Genomic DNA, 18056 nt, shown 5'->3' on the forward strand with positions numbered 1-18056 from the left:
AGAGAGAGAGCCATCATTACTTAATTTCAATCGAAAACATGTTTCAGGTGTGCCAAATCAACCAAATCAATCTGTTTCTACTGCCGGATACTGTTTATCTAGATCCGGAACTTCCAGCAGCAATGCGAGAAAGTGCAGGATGTTGCAGAGCGATCAACAAAAAGCGTTAAAGCAGAATTCCGCTGAACCGGGGACATGATACACCTCCGATTGACACAGTCAACATTGTGGATTGGGAACAGACGCGCCAACTTGGTCAAATTATTGGGGGGGCGAAACCTGGTTTTTCTGATTTTTTGTATGGGAATATCGAGAAATCGTCAATTATTGGGGGGGGGCAAAACGATGCTTGCCCCCCTAAGTTGGCGCCTATGATTGGGAACAAACTTCCTAGGAAGTGCCTGCTGTCGAGCCTACTGTTGTCCCAACCCTTCATACGGAGTCACATCCAACGATAAGTGCTTTTACGAGTAGGGATTCCATAAGTACCGGTAGCGTGGACTGAAAGAGATGTAAGTATAAACTGATTACTATCAAACTTGGCATTACATTGGAAATGCAAAATAAAAGCGAACAACAACAAAATGTTATTAAAATTACGAACTTCGAGTTTTAATCATCATAGAGCATCAATTTCGCCTTTATAATGAAGTGCCCATATTTCGCGTGAGCTCTTGGTTTTGCCATTACGATTTTAATTTGAATATAAAAAGATATAAAACTAATAAATATTCTTAACGCTTTTGATGTTCAAAGCTAAAATCGTGATGGCAAAACTGAGCTCGCGTGAAATAAGAGCACTTTATACAGTAATTTTTGCTTGGGGGACTACAGGGTAGCATACCATGAGATCCATGTGCATCATAACACAAAATTCATATTCAGCACAACATGACATCCATGTATTCACAAGTTGAATTTCATTAGATTGAATAGGAATATTCATTGGTGCTTCAATCAGAATACATAAGTATTTCATCCAAATTCCGTGTGAGGTACACATCAGAATCGTGTGGATTGCTGATAGTGGAGGGCAAAAATTTAGTTGGTATTTCTATATGTTCTACACGTGACTTTCACGGGTTTTACAATTTGCGCAAATCTATATGTAAAACACATTGCTCAGACGTGTAATTTTTTTTTTTGAGTGTATGGAATCTACCCACTCAGAGCTTTAACGCGGTTTAGCTAAAATTTGGGTTATCGCACGAAAGAGTCGATATGAATGAAAAGAACCTAATATTCAGGTTAATTTCTTATTCCGTTCTTATTTCAGGCCAAACATGTCTAAAGGTCCTATCTGCAGAAGAGAGGCTCTCTTTGGTTTCCCTCTCTTTCGTTAATATCTCAGCTGTTTATTTGTATTATAATTGTCTCTTGCAATGAACGATAGTCAAATCAATCGTCTTTTGATTTGTACTGCAAAAATAGTTGAAAAGTGTACCATTACATTGCAATAATTGGGTTTTTAAATTAAGAAAAATGTATTGATTTTTTTGATTTTATACGAAAGAGCACCTTTTTCTGTACCACCATGATTTTTTTAAGATTTTTAAAACATCATTTTGGTACCTAAAATCGCTTTCGAAGAGATTTTTCGAAATCACCTTTTGACAGCTGGCCAACTGCTTGACAGCTCCGCCTAGTACAAAATGCGACGAGGGGTGATTCGACAAATTGCTCCCATACAAACTTCAAACTGATTTTTAAATAGGTTCCCGGGCACCAAAATTCATGAAAATTTGGATTTCGGCTCAGTTTTGCATGCAGATTCTGAAAATGGAATTATCTCAACACCGCTAAAGAAGCCAATTGAAAGAGAAAGTGAACAAAGAGAGCCTCTCAAATGCAGATAGGATCTATTGAAATGTTTGGCCTGATTTTGGGTTCGTTTTTATCGCACTGTAAAACTCATTTTGGGTTAGTTCCTAGATCACTTCAGGTATTTTCTACACGCAGAACTCGATGTACACAGCGCAACGAGTAACTTTCACGCAGCGACCGAAAAGACAAAAGAATTTTCACGCAGATTTGTGTAACACCGGATCAACACAAAAAATGTGCTGATCCGGTGTTACACAAATCTGCGTGAAAATTATTTTGTCTTTTTGCTCGCTGCGTGAAAGTTACTCGTGCGCTGTGTTGTTTCATTTAAGGGTGTAAGCAGCGTGCATTCATCTTCGCTCTTGTTTAATGTTCAGTCACAGGGCGAATGACAGCTGCCGTCATCGTTCAGTCGACATAATGCTAGAAACAGTCGACATTCGTCCGCTGTCAAACAAAACAGTGCGAGAATTTCGTCGTACGCCGGATTCGAAGCGGTATCGAATTTAGACCCCGTTTTCCAGCAGTAAAATCCCTTAAAATGCCGTATGCCAACCAGCCTTCGGTGAACATCACGGAGCTGACGGACGAGAATGTGAAATTCGTTGTGGAGGACACCGATTTGAGGTAGGTTTTGTTTGTTTCTTTTCCGATGGTTGAGAGTAAGGTTACCGTCCTCTTTTTCCAGCGTCACCAACAGCCTCCGGCGGGTGTTCATTGCGGAAACGCCAACGCTGGCCATCGATTGGGTTCAGCTGGAATCGAATACCACCGTGCTGGCGGACGAGTTTCTTGCCCACCGAGTCGGTTTGATTCCGCTGATTTCCGACGAAGTCGTCGAGCGAATGCAGTATAGCAGGGACTGCACTTGTTTGGATTTCTGCACCGAGTGCAGCGTCGAGTTCACGCTGGATGTTAAGTGCAACGACGAACACACCAGGCACGTCACGACAGCGGATTTGAAATCGAGCGATCCACGCGTGCTTCCGGTCACATCCCGGCATCGGGATGACGAGGATAACGAATACGGCGAGGGCACGGATGAAATTCTGATCATCAAGCTTCGGAAGGGTCAGGAACTGAAATTGCGAGCCTACGCCAAGAAGGGATTCGGAAAGGAGCACGCCAAGTGGAACCCGACATGTGGCGTGTGCTTCGAGTACGATCCGGACAACTCGATGCGTCACACTTTGTTCCCGAAGCCGGACGAGTGGCCCAAATCGGAACACACCGAGCTGGAGGACGACAAGTACGAGGCGGATTTCAACTGGGAGGCCAAGCCGAACAAGTTTTTCTTCAACGTGGAATCGTCCGGGGCTCTGAAGCCGGAGAACATTGTCATGATGGGTGTTCAGGTGTTGAAGAATAAACTTTCCAACTTGCAGACGCAGCTCAGCCACGAGCAGCAGACTGATGCTCTGGCTATTTAGAGACCCTTTAACAGTAAGATAATATCCTGGGACTAAGTAAAGTATTGTAAAATAAAATTCAAAATTATATCATTTAACAAATATTACATTCCTTTCTAGATCGCTCGGGGTGGGACCATTGTAGAAGATGAGCTATCTTAAATTCCATAATGTTATAATGTACCGTTCGGACGCCCTCCCACCCCTGAAATAACCACAATAATTATTAGAGAAAAAGGCAAAAAGTTAAACCGTAATCCAATATCCAATTCCTTTAATCTGATCCCACAATGTTAGCACAGCAAACTTTCTTATATAATACGCTGCTCGACCCCAGCTCTAGTAATCATCGCTGTCGTCCTCATCCTGGGACGTTTGCCTCTGGTAAAGCTCGGCATTCTGCTGCAGACTGTACCACTGTTGCTGCTCGGCGGCCGCCTGTTCTTCCCGTGCCTTGGCAAACAGTTCCTGCTGTTGCCGCAGTAGCTCCTCCTCCGGAATGCCCAGATTTTCCAACCGGGTACTTTGCCGCCGTCGCTTCGCTGCCACCTGTTTGCAGTCGTTCAGCACGGCTTCCGCTTCCTGTTTGTAGTCCCTGAAACCGAGTCGATCCAGCGCTTCCAGTACGTGCTCGGCGTTGATCGTTTTCTTGTTCCGCATGTTGCAAACTTCGTTCGCCTCGGAACTAATCAGGTGAATGAATTCCGTGCAACAGTTGAGAATCAGTTCTCGGCTCTCGTTGGCCACCCGTATAGAAGGAACCTAAAACGACGACCGATCAGTGAATGTTGGATACGCAATGTAGCTGGAGGCAATGGGACACAAGAATGGCTTACCAGTTCCTTGATTATTTTGTTGATGCTGGCTCTTGGCAGTGTTAGCTCATCATCTTCTGGGTTATTTGGTGGACAGAGTTCATCGTGGGGATCCGACATAGCACTGTGCACTAGCGGTTACTTGAATTAAGTGAAATTAAACAATATAAGAAACCTTTCTTTTGGAAAATAATGTTATGTTTAGTTTTTGCGATTTTAACAAAGTAAACAAACAATATAGAGGTAATCGCGTTCAAATGTATGCGTGCCTTTTTGTAGATGTAGTTGTGAAACTGCGAGGAAAATATTTGCACTCTTGCCCCGGATGTTAGTTTTATCATTATATACCCGTTTTACCCAAATCGATTGGGTAATATTTGCATATGCAATCTGAGTAGCCTTTCAATCGGCGTGCACTTTTGTGTGAGGAAAAATTTGCGCTAGTGTTCGTGTGTTGAAATGTCATTTATCTCTATAGAGGTAATCGCGTTCAAATGTATGCGTGCCTTTTTGTAGATGTAGTTGTGAAACTGCGAGGAAAATATTTGCACTCTTGCCCCGGATGTTAGTTTTATCATTATATACCCGTTTTACCCAAATCGATTGGGTAATATTTGCATATGCAATCTGAGTAGCCTTTCAATCGGCGTGCACTTTTGTGTGAGGAAAAATTTGCGCTAGTGTTCGTGTGTTGAAATGTCATTTATCTCTATGGCTGGCTTTTTGAAAGTCGATAAAGTTTCGACGGACGTGAGAAAAGTATCCCTGTGGCTGAAACGATCCCTCCTACGAGAACTAACGTTACATATCAAAATGGTTCATATCTTCGTAATGAAAAATTCTATTTTGACCAGGGATGGCAAAATAGTTATTTATGTAAATAAGTTGCAAAAAGTTGATTTTTTCAGCACGAGTCGTATACATTTATACGACTTTTTGGATAAATACGAAGAGTGCTGAAAAAAATCAACTTTTTGCAGCTCGTTAGGGAAGATTCATTTATTACGTCAATCGTTTTTCGGGATTTCTAGACCCACCCTCGGACCCACCCATATAGCCGAGGCGGTAAACGCACGGGTATTCAGCATGACCATGCTGAGGGTGATGGGTTCGATTCCCGGTCGGTGCAGGATCTTTTCGTAAAGGAAATTTCCTTGACTTCCTTGGGCATAGAGTATCTTCGTGCCTGCCACACGATATACGCATGCAAAATGGTCATTGGTAGAGGAAGCTCTCAGTTAATAACTGTGAAAGTGCTCATAGAACACTAAGCTGAGAAGCAGGCTTTGTCCCAATGAGGATGGTTACGCCAAGAAGAGAGAGAGACCCACCCTCCCCCCTCTGTTGCACTATTTTCCTATACCTAATACACATACTGTCACACTTTCATAGACCCCCCCTCCCCCCAAAATGTTGGACGTAATTTTTGAACGTTCCTTTACATAAATAACTATTTTGCCATTCAAGTTGCATTATAAACCATAATGCAATTGTTTGTAATAGTACAGAAAGTTAGGCCGTTTATTACCGAAACGGCTGTTATAAACATAGAATGGCATGAATTCGTGCAGAAGTCCATAAGCGACTTCCACGGCGTGTGTATGGGAAAGGTTTATAACAAAAAATTGGGCATCGCCAAATTTTTCGCTATTCAAAAATAGAGACTTCCAGCTTTCATTTGCACGGTCCCTCAAAAAAAATCCACCGAGGGATCTCGAACAACTTTTTCAGAATACTGTTTTTCCCCATACAAAATGAACGGTTCCAAATTAATCCCTATTTCTACTTAACAAACATACCCAATTTTTGTATGAAAAAGTTCCCCCGATGGAATATTTCGATGTTGGGCTTGAATGAAAGCTAGTAGCGTCAACTTTCACGTAACGTAAAAATTAGCGATGCCTATTTTTTGTAATAAATTTCTTATACCAGACACACCGTGCTTTTGCTTACATGTGCTTATAACTGCTCCCTACATGCTGTCTAGCGCCAAACATAGCATACTACATTGAAATAAGTATAATCATTAAATTTTCGAACAGCAATGGACATTGGCTCTTTTGAAAACGAGTATGGACTTTGGCCCCAATACTTTGGCCCTTTGACAATAAGCAAATCCTTTAAGCCCTAGTACATTGGCCTTTTGACTAACTACGAATCAACTTAGGCCCTTTTGAATTGAGCAAATTTTGAGCAAGAAAAAGTTAGTTCGTAACATGTGAAAAGAGCCTAACTGCTTTTTGTAAACAAACATGTTTCGGTCGCTGTACGGCTTATCTCGATCCATCATCAACACACCCTTAACAGATAGCCCGGAGATTACTCTTCTGATAAGGGTGTTACTTTGCGTGGGTGGATCAAGATGGGCCCTTGCAAAAGTTTTCTAATATTTTTTTCACGGAATTATACAATAATCAGATTCAAATCAAAACCATAGAAAATACGTGTAAGACACCAAAGGGCATCCCGCATAACTATGAACCGTACTAGTACTGTTTATCATACTGTTCACAACTATTTATTACAGTATCTCAATAGTACCGTATAACATCCGAAGCAACAATATATCAACAGTACCATGAACGGTTTTAACAGTGTGACAGGTGGTTATCGAGCAAATAACAGTATGTGGAATAGGCGGTTAAGTTATGTTACAATAAAAAATCACCAATTTTCTCGAACAAAATTTTTCGTTTACAGTTTGCCAGAAGGTCAATATACTGTCCATTTTTTGCTCAGTTCACAGTTAGGCAAACAGTTCTAGTTCAGTTGACATATAAAATCGAAATAAAATATACAGTATGTGTGATAATTACTTTATATTGCAACATAGTTCCAAAGTCTTATGGTATACAGTTCTCATACAGTTGTACCGTGTTGCTATCGGTTCTGTTGCGTTTGTAATATGTTTTGAGCAATAAAACTCCAATATGTATTGCGCTTTTAATTACATTTTATTTACTGCTGAACTATCTGATTTGCGGTGTGATGATGCTATAGAAGGGCGTCGAAGTTCGTCCACCTGGGGATTTCGGTTCGGTAATGGTCGGCAGAACAAAACCGAGCCAGAAGTCGGTACCGGTGTCGTCGTAAGTTTCTGCACCTGTGTCACTCGTTAAATCTTCCTCATTTCAATCGAATGCATACGCACGCAGGCATCTTGAATATCTGGAAATGTTTCATGGATTATCAGTAAAATAAAGAGGACTGAGGAAGAAAATATTACCTGAATTTGCATTATCCATTCCAACGCCATCATCTAAATCCAGCTCGACTGCCACACGTAGGCCATCCGGATTCTATTCCATCTGTAAGGATTTGGCTACTAATAACAGCGACTGACCAGATCCAGTCATATTTCCAGCAATCTACTTTCAGGCAGCACTTTTCGCCGTGTTGATGTTGTACGGTTGGTAGGAAGCATGGTCAGTTGTGCCGTACAGACCTCGAGTGGCTTCAGTTAGCCTGGCCAATCATCTTCAACTCTGCAACTTTTGGGTAGTATGAAGATGCAGCTTGCGGTGGATGGTGTTATGACTCACCCACAAATCCACCCGTTCCATCATCCCCAGTGCCAGTGCCCAGTGAAAGGAAGGATGTTGCTGAATCCTGATATGCCTCTCGGAGTGCTTCTGGCAGCTGAATCTGCCTTACAGGAGGAGCTGCCGTCGTTGTCGTAGAACTGCGATTGTTGCTGGGTTCCGTTGCGCGGGTGATCACCGAGTTGCGGCAAATAACAATCGGGTTCCGGTACTACACGCGGTTCTGCATCTAAGGACAAGGCTGCAGGGCCAACCCGTTTTCGATCCATTTTTTTTAGATTCCGGACTTCTTACCCCAAAAATAAACAGAGCAACTAAAAAAAAACAAACGAAGCTGCCAAAATTTTCGTTTCACGTTTTGCACACGAATACCAATGCGTACAACCATTTGACAAATTGTTCAAAAATTGTTATGTATAGTAATGAACGCGTGTGTATGTGAAAAGCGTAAGCAAGCCGATCGACCGTTTGTCAAAAGGTGCCGCTGTTTTTCAACAGTACATGACATGTTTTTATTTCCGTATAATTTAACAGTGATTGTACTCTATAATATATTGTAACAGTTTGATATGAATTGCTTAAACCATTTTTTATAATACAAAGCATCAGGCTTTGCATTGTTCAACATGAAGAGAACAGTCTGTGATATGTCAACATTAACAGTTAGAAGAATTTTACTGTTTGGAATCTAAGACAAACTGTAAATTTCTATGCGGGATAAGTAAATTTGAGATCTAGTCCGACTTGGGCACTTTTACGTCGACTTAGACCCAAACCTCGGCCCAAACGGAACTATGGATTTACTTAGGCCTTTTAAAAAATCATCTAAAAGTCATGTTAAAAATGGATTTTTGGCGTGGGTGAGGAAGTGTATCGATGGATTACGTAACACTGGATAGGAATAAAGGAAAATCTCGTTTGTTTACATTTTCGATTTAGGCCTTTATCACATGTTTCGCTAGCTATTATTTTTTTTCTCTCCCTTTTTGGCCAGACCTACACGGAGAAACTGAAAACTCAAAATTAGGTACTTTTAAACTCAATTTTGAGTTCTTTTTCGTCTCCCTTTTCATGCGCTCTTTCTAATGTTGTCAGAGAGTGGAGAGAGAAACAGCCCAACTTTTGCAGTCCAGTGCGTCAAGCCAAAACTGAGTTTCTGGCACAGTACTCAAATTTGAGTAAATACAACCTAGTCAAAATTTCGGTTGGGTGAAAAAAACCTAAAATTAGGTACCCCCAACAAAAACATCGATTCCATCAACTCAAAAGTGGCGTGACGCACGCAACTCCGAAGTTGAGTGGAAAGAACTCACTTTTGGGTAGTTTCGTCTCTCCGTGTACTGGTCCATATTGAGCTATTAATTTGTGCAGTGTATCTGAAATCACGGCAGTCAAAATTTGTTTAATAACATCTTTTTTACAAATTTTGTTCGGTAGCCGGCTAGCAAAAGAAAGTGTATTTTTGTTTTGTTTCTTCGTCGGCGATTTCAAAGTTAACTAAACCATCAAATTCACAGTATTTAGCTTTAAAACTACTGTAAAAATGATGAGTGAACTGTCGCGCGGCTTCCGCGAAGATTGCTACGACTTCTTAGCGGAGTTTACCCGCCACGAATCGACAGAATTCCGTCACTTCTGCTACGAATGGAAACGAATGAACTTCCAGTTTGTGTTCTAGTAAGTTTGGGTGAGATTACTTCCAATGTAGGAATTTGTAAATTAGTAGAAACCCGTCTTTTACAGTGGAAGGAACACTGACGTGGAAATGATTGCCTTTGTGACGGAGGCATTGGCCATCGTGAAGAAGATTTTCATGAACTCGAAAAAGCCGCTGGAGAGAATCGGAGCGTTCTATATGTTGTATGCGCTTTACTTTAAGCAGCCGACCGAGCAGTTCTGCAAGATCCGGGTCACTACCACGGATTGGGCCGAATTCAAACAATTTGTCCAGAGCCCGACGTTCGAGCATCATTCGCTGGAGGTTGCGGCCATTTTCTGGAAGATGTTCGTCGGAGATGCTTTTCGGTTCGTGCAGGACGAGTTCGAGTATGGGTACGATGCGTTCTTTGTCAGAGGTGATCAATCGGGGCGGTTCGACGATAAGGCGAGAGATTCGTTCAAAGTTGTACGACAGGCCGAGAAGGAGTTCCGGACGATGAAGACCAATACGGGATTGTATACGGCGCTGGATGCGCTGGAGATGGGGTACAACGAGATGAAGGAGTCGTTAGAAGGTGAGTATCTAGGTTTATATTCGAAGTTGTATGTTGAGATGAGGCTTAGACCGGCCCACATTTGTATGGCGAGAAAGAAAAGTTGGAAACATTCACGGGGCACCCTCTAGAATCGTGCCTTTGGATGAAAAGAACAATCTGTGAAAGATTTAGCTCAATCGGTTTAAAACTGAGCTGGCGCAAATGAATTGAAGGTTTGTATGGGATTTTCAGTCCAAATATATGGGAAATTGGATGGCCTACAGTCTCTCACTCAGTATGCCGGTTCGGCGAGTTCGATTAAGCTCAGAATTGAAAAGAATGATGGTTGATACCCTAAGGAACAACTTTGTAGAAAATCATATCATGATAAAACTTAACCCTCTCTTTCCCATGGTAGCATCAGGTGATCCACTACTTTGCACTGTTCATACAAATACAGGATAAATTAGATAATTTTCATTTTTTTCTTCAGATGTTTGTATATGTTTAATAAACTATTATGCCAAGTTTGGTCAAAATTTCTCTGCTCGTTTTTGTTCAACAGCTGAATGATTTAGTGAAAGTCGGTATTTTTTCTATTTTAATTAAAACAATATTTGAATGTTCAATATTCCGAAACCTGAACATTATTTTAAACGGAAAAAATACTAGCATGCCCTGTAGTATGTGTATTAGCAGAATAAAATACCGTTTCTCAAACAAGTTGACGATAAAACACTAATTTAATGAACAAACATGTGGATCATCAGTGATCCATTGGGAACATAACAACATTTTTACCCTTCCTGATCTAACCTGTTCCTTGTTAGCATGTTTGTTTACATCCAAGAAATTTGCCATTGGTAATAGTGTTTCATGCAAAAATGTCATTATTTCATATAATATTATCTATTTATCGCCGGAAATAAGTCGCAGATGAATCCAGGAGGATATATATGGTACCATATAAGAATCCATAGATTCGAAGCGAACTAATAACAACTGCTTATGATAACTGCAAGAAGTCCGACAAGTTTCATTATATTTTACAGAAGGGCTAGATTAGAATCTTGAAATAAATTAAAGGTGTAATGGACGATTCATAAATATTTGTTTTTGTTTTTGAAAAAAAAAACAATATACAAATAAAAAACAAAATTTTTATATGTGCCTTCAGTGCATCCATCTTCCCAATGGATCACAGGTAATCCATCCCGAAAATCAAATTTTTCATTTCTAACGATATTTTGAAGTAAAACTATCTATTTAATCTATTTTTAATTTTTCAGACTCTAGTTTAATTTAAAAACACTTCACTAATACTTTACTTTTGCAAAAGAAAATAAAAAATGAATAACTCTTTTAAAGAAAAACTAGAAAGGACGAGCAAATTCCTTTTAATTCTACTACTGTGCTTATCTTCGGACAGATAGGCCTATTTCGTCTGTGACTTACAGACTTCTTCAGTGTCAAGTGCTCAGTCGAGCACTTGACACTGAAGAAGTCTGTAAGTCACAGACGAAATAGGCCTATCTGTCCGAAGATAAGCACAGTAGTAGAATTAAAAGGAATTTGCTCGTCCTTTCTAGTTTTTCTTTAAAAGAGTTATTCATTTTTTATTTTCTTTTGCAAAAGTAAAGTATTAGTGAAGTGTTTTTAAATTAAACTAGAGTCTGAAGTAACAAGTTCTACTAAAAGCTCTAAAGTAATAGTAAAGTATTTTTAATTGTCAAAAAACCTCGTGGGAAAGAAAGGTAAAAAGCAGTCAGTTTTTGTCCAAAATGTCACGTCGAACGCATTGACGTCAATAATGCGTTCAAGTTAGCTTCGAATCTATCAGCACAATTAAATGTTGCAAATTTCCTTCCCACTATTAATTCTTTGGTTGATTTTAATTGCTTCATTTAAAGAAAATATTCCCAAGTAACATTGTAAGAATTCGAAAAAGCGACTATGACATTAATAAACTACTAATCAAAATCAACCGTGAAACGTGGGAATGAAAGCCCAAACAACATTTTGAAGTCAGCTGGCTGTAAAAGGTCACAATGTCACAAATCCTATAATACTTTCATTAGGATTTGTAACGATCATCAAGCCCTTCTCAAATCCAACCGACTTGGAACTATTGCTTGGGAATAGACTCTAATGAGCCCCTGCGGTTCCTCCGTGTTTATCGAGCATGTCTGATGCATATGATCAGCCATACTCTATCTGCAGCAGCCGATTCGTGATGAACCGTTGAAGGCGCATTGAAGTGTTAAAAAGGTAATATGTTTCACTAAAGAACACTACATTACAATAATCAAAATGAAACTCCTTCACTTTAATACCGTCAACCCCTACGAACTTGGCCAGGGTGAATGCAGTTTATAAAGTTGTTGAAATAATTAATCCAGTTGTTACAGCGAATTGGGCGAAAATCATTCTATACCAACGTCATAGCCAGTACGGCTTTACCGGTAGAAACTGCCATAAACTTCTTGCCAGTAGATCTCTTTTGAATTTAGATGGGCCACTTCCAAAGTATCGTACGGTAAGAGGTTTTATATTGATTTCAAGCCCTAATTTTATCTAGAAAGCTTTTTTTCCTACTAGGTGCTCGGCCGCTTTGAATAATTGTTTAAAGCGTGCCTTCAAGTGTCACTGCATGATGAATATCTTCAAAAAACTGAAGGATTCGCCGACAGCTGGCTCAAAGCGAATGTACCTAACAGCTGCTAGTTCGATATTCTGCGTTTTCATGTACCAGAATTCTTCAGTTCGAAACAATCGAGGTTACGAAAATATGGCGGACAGGCCACTGGAACGGTTTACTTCGATTTCGGTATAACGTGGGATACATTGAAAGTTCCAGAATCTTCAGAAATTTATGACGAACGTTTGTTCCGAGCTGTCGTTCTTTACAACAGCGCCCATTAGCAACTTTAAGAGCAATTTGGAACACCTACTTTTATTATTTGGTATCAAGTTTGAACTATATTATTGGATTTTTTCGAGGATACCCACAAATGAAAGAAGATACACGCAGAAAAATGGCGCTTGTTTAAAACAATAAAACGCATGGTTGATTTTCAAACTGAGAATTTACTTATTCCAAAGTTATATTTAATTGTTTTCATTTAGAGTTTATCGATAAAAACAACCGATTACCATCATTTCATATAATGTCAAAAATTTCATTTGTTTCAACAAAATAAAAACCATAAACATGGTCCGAAAGCACTCACACATCTATAAAATGCTTACCCCAACATCGTCACAACGAAGAAGGTGCAGCAAATCCATCACGCCAACTTCCAAGTGCAGCTTTGGCCGTGATGGATAACGCGCAGGTACTCACGACAGCATCCACAAAAAGTTGATCGGTTTCGCCTTTTTTGTCTTTTTTTATCCATCACGGCCAAAGCTGCACTTGGAAGTTGGCGCGATGGATTTGCTGCACCTTCTTCGTTGTGGCGATGTTGGGGTAAGCATTTTATAGATGTGTGAGTGCTTTCGGACCATGTTTATGGTTTTTATTTTGTTGAAACAAATGAAATTTTTGACATTATATGAAATGATGGTAATCGGTTGTTTTTATCGATAAACTCTAAATGAAAACAATTAAATATAATTTTGGAATAAGTAAATTCTCAGTTTGAAAATCAACCATGCGTTTTATTGTTTTAAACAAGCGCCATTTTTCTGCGTGCACAATTAATAAATTTGGTTGATATCTGATTAAACGTATATTAAGCTTTAAATCAGCCTTTCAATGTTGAGGTTCAACTAAAGGTTGAATTAACTAAACAAAATTAGATGTTTAGCAGCTGAATAAAGGATTGTGCCTGTTGTGCTTAGCTTTTGTTCAAATGAAGGCTGTTTTAAAATAATTGGAAAAACGTTTGTACAGCATCAAATTGCTCCAAAATGATACGGAACATGCCCATATTGTCCACATAGCATCGTCCGGCACAGGATCCTGCTTGCTGCCGTCGGAGAGCTACGTCAATCCCCTTCAGTATCCGGTTAAGAATCTTTTTGCAGAAAACTTTGAGAACGATACACAGTAACATGATGCCCCGAAAAGGGAAAATCATAAGTAAGGATCCTGGGGAAAAAGTTATAGTCAGTATACCAGCGACTAATTTTTGTTCGACATAAAAATAATAAATAAAAATATATTAATTTTATTTGATGTGTAAAATGTTGGGGAATGGGGAGGGAAACGGAAGAAGGGAGAGATTGAACGAGTGTAAAGCAGATTTTGAACACCTTGCTACACCCAAACCTGTGAACTAAAACTTTTTGTACTTCGTATACATAAAATTCAGCATTTGAGTAGTTTCGTGTCAAAAATTGAGCTCAATCCATTAACACAAACAAAGGTTACAGCATCCCAAACTTGGCCATTTTGTATGAAAATCGACGTTTGTCCGATCAATTATGCACCACAGTGTATGCACACAGAACAAACTGTGGCCATAAACAATTCACAGCCGCTACGTGCCACATCAAATGTATCATTAATACAACACGCTAATAAGACCTATCAATTGTAATTTACGAATTTAAGACATACTTGAAGTAGACTTGCTAGCACTGAAACCAGAGCTCGCTGCACTCCTTAGTGACCCAGTGCAAACCTTGGTACACACTTAGTTGAGCTCGGCTAATTTTCATTCTTTTGCCGAGATCCGCACAGCTGAGTGCTCAGCAACCTAAATTGACCTGGAATATCGGTAAAAAATCAATTCTATTCATAGCAGCACCTATGGGTGCCGCTGGCATCAAACTTCAAACGTCAAGTTTTTAGCCGAGGTTCAACAAAATTTGCTTTAACTTTAACTTTAACCAATCTCGGCATCCTGTTTTAAGTGTGTATGTTAGTCCATGTTAGTCATAAGGATGTGTATTTGCAATGGTGTTTTGTTTGATTTACTACATAATCGATTATTACTGAACCTCCGGCAGCGGGAACAGTTGATCCCAGAAAGAAAATCTTTCGGTAAAGAGCCCTGCTTCCATCTTGAAATCTTCCCCAATGTTGAGATAGTTGTCTTCTCGTTCCGTAACGGGAATCCAGTTGGGTTTGTCGATTCCTTGAACGGTGTTAGGATCTCTGCAATAATGGAGTTCAAATATTAGAAGTCCTCTCTGAAAACGACGAAAAGAAATTTACCCAGATTTAGCGAACGCTGTCCACATTCCCGTGAGACACTCTACGGTTTTGCTTTCCGGATCGGTTGCGTTGAAAATGGGCGCCACCGATGGGATCGACAGCAAATACAGCAAATCGTCATGGTGAACGGCTCCGTACGGAGTTCGATCGTCAGGATAGTAGAAGAAACTGTACCGTCCGACGTAGGAGAATTTGTACTGATAGACCGGGGTGTGTGGCGAAACTAGTTGAACAAAACGATGAACTGCAAACCCAATCAGGCTGTCGGCAAATAGCTGAAATGGATTTTGGTCAAATCAGAAATACTAATTTTATAGTAGTAGCGAACTTACATAATTCAACCCTTGTATTGATCGGTTCAGACTAAGCGGTTCATCACCTAGAAATTTCTCTCGTAGTTGTCTCGTGATGTTCAATCGATTAGGATAATCGTCGTATAAGAAAAGAACTGGTGCAAGTGTGTCAAAATTCGTATCCAGCTCATTTCTCAGTGTATCGTTTCGCAAAAATGATACAGCTGGCCCCGCAAACTCGTCCTGAGTTATTCCAGCAATAACTGGAACCTTCACGAAGTCACCTTTCAAGAAGGACTCCGTAGGATCTTCTATCAGAAATCGCTCTTGTCCAAAATCCGGTTCTACCACCGCCGTCCAGAGCAGAACCGGGTTCCAAGACAGGACAAACATGTCAGCCAAAGTATCCGCATAATCTGACGCTGGTTTTTCCCTCAAACATTCGACCATTTCCGCAATATCTGCTGTAGTACAGTTCAACAGTGTCGCCTGTTTCTGAGCTAGATGGATCTGATCCGTTGGTATTTGTACCTGACTCACTCCGGAAGCACTCATCACAATCACTCGATGGAACAAACCCTTTGACATCGGTGATACCATGTGCAAAGTATTGCTCAACGCTCCGGCACTGTATCCCATCAGAGTAACGGAATCCGAGCGTCCTCCAAAAGCCGAAATGTGATCCTGAACCCACTTCAAAGCCATCACTTGATCCTTGAATCCGGCATTCCCTGGGCAGTCCTTCGTTCCGGTGCTCATGAAACCCAACGATCCCAAACGATAGTTGATCGTCACCAGGACCACGTCCTGATCCATCAAGTTCTGTGGCCCGGCATTGTTCTTGCTCTGTCCGGAGAATACGTAGAACCCTCCCGGATGAAGGTAAACCAGCACGTCCGTCGGCGCAATTCTCACATTATCACCCGGTATAACACTGGAATACACGTTCAGCCTTAAGCAATCCTCCGACACATCACTCTGGTCCAGGGCCGGCTGTGGACACATCGGCCCATCTTCCGTGGCATCTAGCATCCCGTTCCAGGCGTCCACAGGCTGAGGTGGTTGGAACCGAAGCTGTCCCACAGGTGCGTTAGCATACCGAATACCGCGAAAAGCGTAGAATTTTCGTCCCAGGCGGGACTCCAAAATCGTACCCCGGATGCTGCCGAGTCCGGTGTGCACGATGGGAGGTTGACCGGGACGGGCGAACGTTGTGGACGCCCCCAGATGGACAACCAAAATGAGCAGCGCAATGAAATACATCTTTGCGTAGCTGCTGCGAGAACCAGACTGGAATGACGTTATCAGAACACCGGTCAGCGCTTATAATGGCTCTCTGGTGTGCTTGATGCTCTTTACATTATGGGGATTTTTGTTTTGTGAGGCAGTTTGCGATGTGAATGGGTAATAAGCTTCTAGGGTGCCTGTACCAGTTGTCGCACCACCTAAGAAAAACTATTTCTACAAAAATAAGAAGAAGACCGACGAATGTAAACAATAAGTCAAATGATTGATTAGTTTTCATACTTTACAGGAAAAATATAAAAACGGAGCCAAAACTACTTTTAGTATTTATTACGGCGTGTGCCAATGATAGGAACCCTGTACCAGTTATGGACACATTTGTTAATTTGGGTTCCACTTCACACTATTTACATGCATTCCTTATCGGATTTGCCATAACTGGTACACTATGGCGAAATAGGGTGCAAGGAGGCCGAAAAGTTAAGGAGAAGGATTTATTGTACGTGCAGTTGAAACCCGGAATTTTCGACTAGCGAAGTTGGATTTTTCTCCGAAATCAGTGCGTCGGACCTAACTTCGGAAGTGGTGCGCTGTATAGCGGACCAAGTTTGCTATACAGCGCACCACTTCCGAAGTTAGGTCCGACGCACGGATTTGGAGAAAAATCCAACTTCGCTAATCGAAAACTCCGATTTTCAACTAAATTGAGAATATTTCTACCATAATTTGAGCAAATTGTGAAGTTTGAATGATTGCAATCATCTTTTGTGATCGTGATCTGTTGTTCACGATTTTGTTCTTGTTGATTTGTATCTTTAAAGGTTGAAAATCAACTATGGCGAATTTGAGGTACTATTGCCATAACTGGTACACTGAGCCTGTAGGTAAATGCAAAACCGGGGAACCGCCTGGTGAACTCCAAAGAGAAAGCTTGCGCGGAATATGATCTGAGCGTTTCTGAATAATCAAGTCGGGTGCCATTCATAAATTCGGTACAGTAAAAAAGAAAATCATCCCAAGTTATTACACTCCAGAACTAGAATAGACATAGATTTTGAAATAACAAAAATAACTGCAAAGGATTTTTAATGCGCAACTATCAGATCGTACGTTATTAGTGGATGAACCACCGTTATTCATTATTGGTGATAACGTGTTTGTTTATGGTAAAAATATAGCATGTGAGATATTATTGTTTATCAGCTATTATGCAATCCAATCTTCTTTCCTAACATTCTAGTTATACCCAGTTATTGGAAGCGGGACTTTTTTATCTCCCATTTTCAGGTGATGGCAAAGCCCGCTATTGTGACGAACGTAATGAATCATATTTCGCTCTGTTAAGTATTATAGGTTTCAAACTACCCGGTGGTGGGAATCACCGAATATCTTAGAATGTCTTTGTCAAAGTGCACCGTTCTTTGAAATATCAACTCGTTTAATCATTAATAGTAATAATTAGTGAACTCTACTTCAGTTTCAGTCCTCCAACTTATGATTACCTACCCTACTGACAGCTTGTGGTTCCGTGAAGATGATGAATATTCCTCGGGATGATTATTTGCAAAG

The 18056-nt window shown here is 40.5% G+C and overlaps 4 protein-coding genes across 4 annotated transcripts; 2 read left to right on the plus strand and 2 right to left on the minus strand.

Annotated features, from left to right (window-relative positions):
• The first annotated feature begins 2256 nt into the window (after positions 1 to 2256).
• LOC109428913 (DNA-directed RNA polymerase II subunit RPB3) lies at positions 2257 to 3311 on the plus strand. The gene is made up of 2 exons (XM_019704754.3): positions 2257 to 2451; positions 2513 to 3311. The coding sequence occupies exons 1-2, from the start codon at positions 2366 to 2368 to the stop codon at positions 3252 to 3254; spliced, it is 828 nt and encodes a 275-aa protein (XP_019560299.1). The 5' UTR covers positions 2257 to 2365; the 3' UTR covers positions 3255 to 3311.
• A 168-nt stretch (positions 3312 to 3479) lies between these two features.
• On the minus strand, positions 3480 to 4281 carry LOC134291723 (protein Dr1-like). Its single transcript, XM_062859842.1, has 2 exons — positions 4070 to 4281; positions 3480 to 3995 (listed from the first exon to the last, which is right to left on the minus strand). Exons 1-2 carry the CDS (start codon positions 4166 to 4168, stop codon positions 3573 to 3575), a joined length of 522 nt encoding a protein of 173 aa, XP_062715826.1. The 5' UTR covers positions 4169 to 4281; the 3' UTR covers positions 3480 to 3572.
• A 4766-nt stretch (positions 4282 to 9047) lies between these two features.
• LOC134291725 (snRNA-activating protein complex subunit 1-like) lies at positions 9048 to 10165 on the plus strand. Its single transcript, XM_062859843.1, has 2 exons — positions 9048 to 9267; positions 9334 to 10165. Exons 1-2 carry the CDS (start codon positions 9134 to 9136, stop codon positions 9932 to 9934), a joined length of 735 nt encoding a protein of 244 aa, XP_062715827.1. The 5' UTR covers positions 9048 to 9133; the 3' UTR covers positions 9935 to 10165.
• Positions 10166 to 14655: 4490 nt separating this feature from the next.
• On the minus strand, positions 14656 to 16552 carry LOC115259962 (juvenile hormone esterase-like). The gene is made up of 3 exons (XM_062859844.1): positions 15282 to 16552; positions 14950 to 15224; positions 14656 to 14889 (listed from the first exon to the last, which is right to left on the minus strand). The coding sequence occupies exons 1-3, from the start codon at positions 16503 to 16505 to the stop codon at positions 14724 to 14726; spliced, it is 1665 nt and encodes a 554-aa protein (XP_062715828.1). The 5' UTR covers positions 16506 to 16552; the 3' UTR covers positions 14656 to 14723.
• Between the last annotated feature and the right edge of the window lie 1504 nt (positions 16553 to 18056).

Source organism: Aedes albopictus, chromosome 3, assembly GCF_035046485.1.
Source record: "Aedes albopictus strain Foshan chromosome 3, AalbF5, whole genome shotgun sequence".
NCBI lineage: Eukaryota > Metazoa > Arthropoda > Insecta > Diptera > Culicidae > Aedes > Aedes albopictus.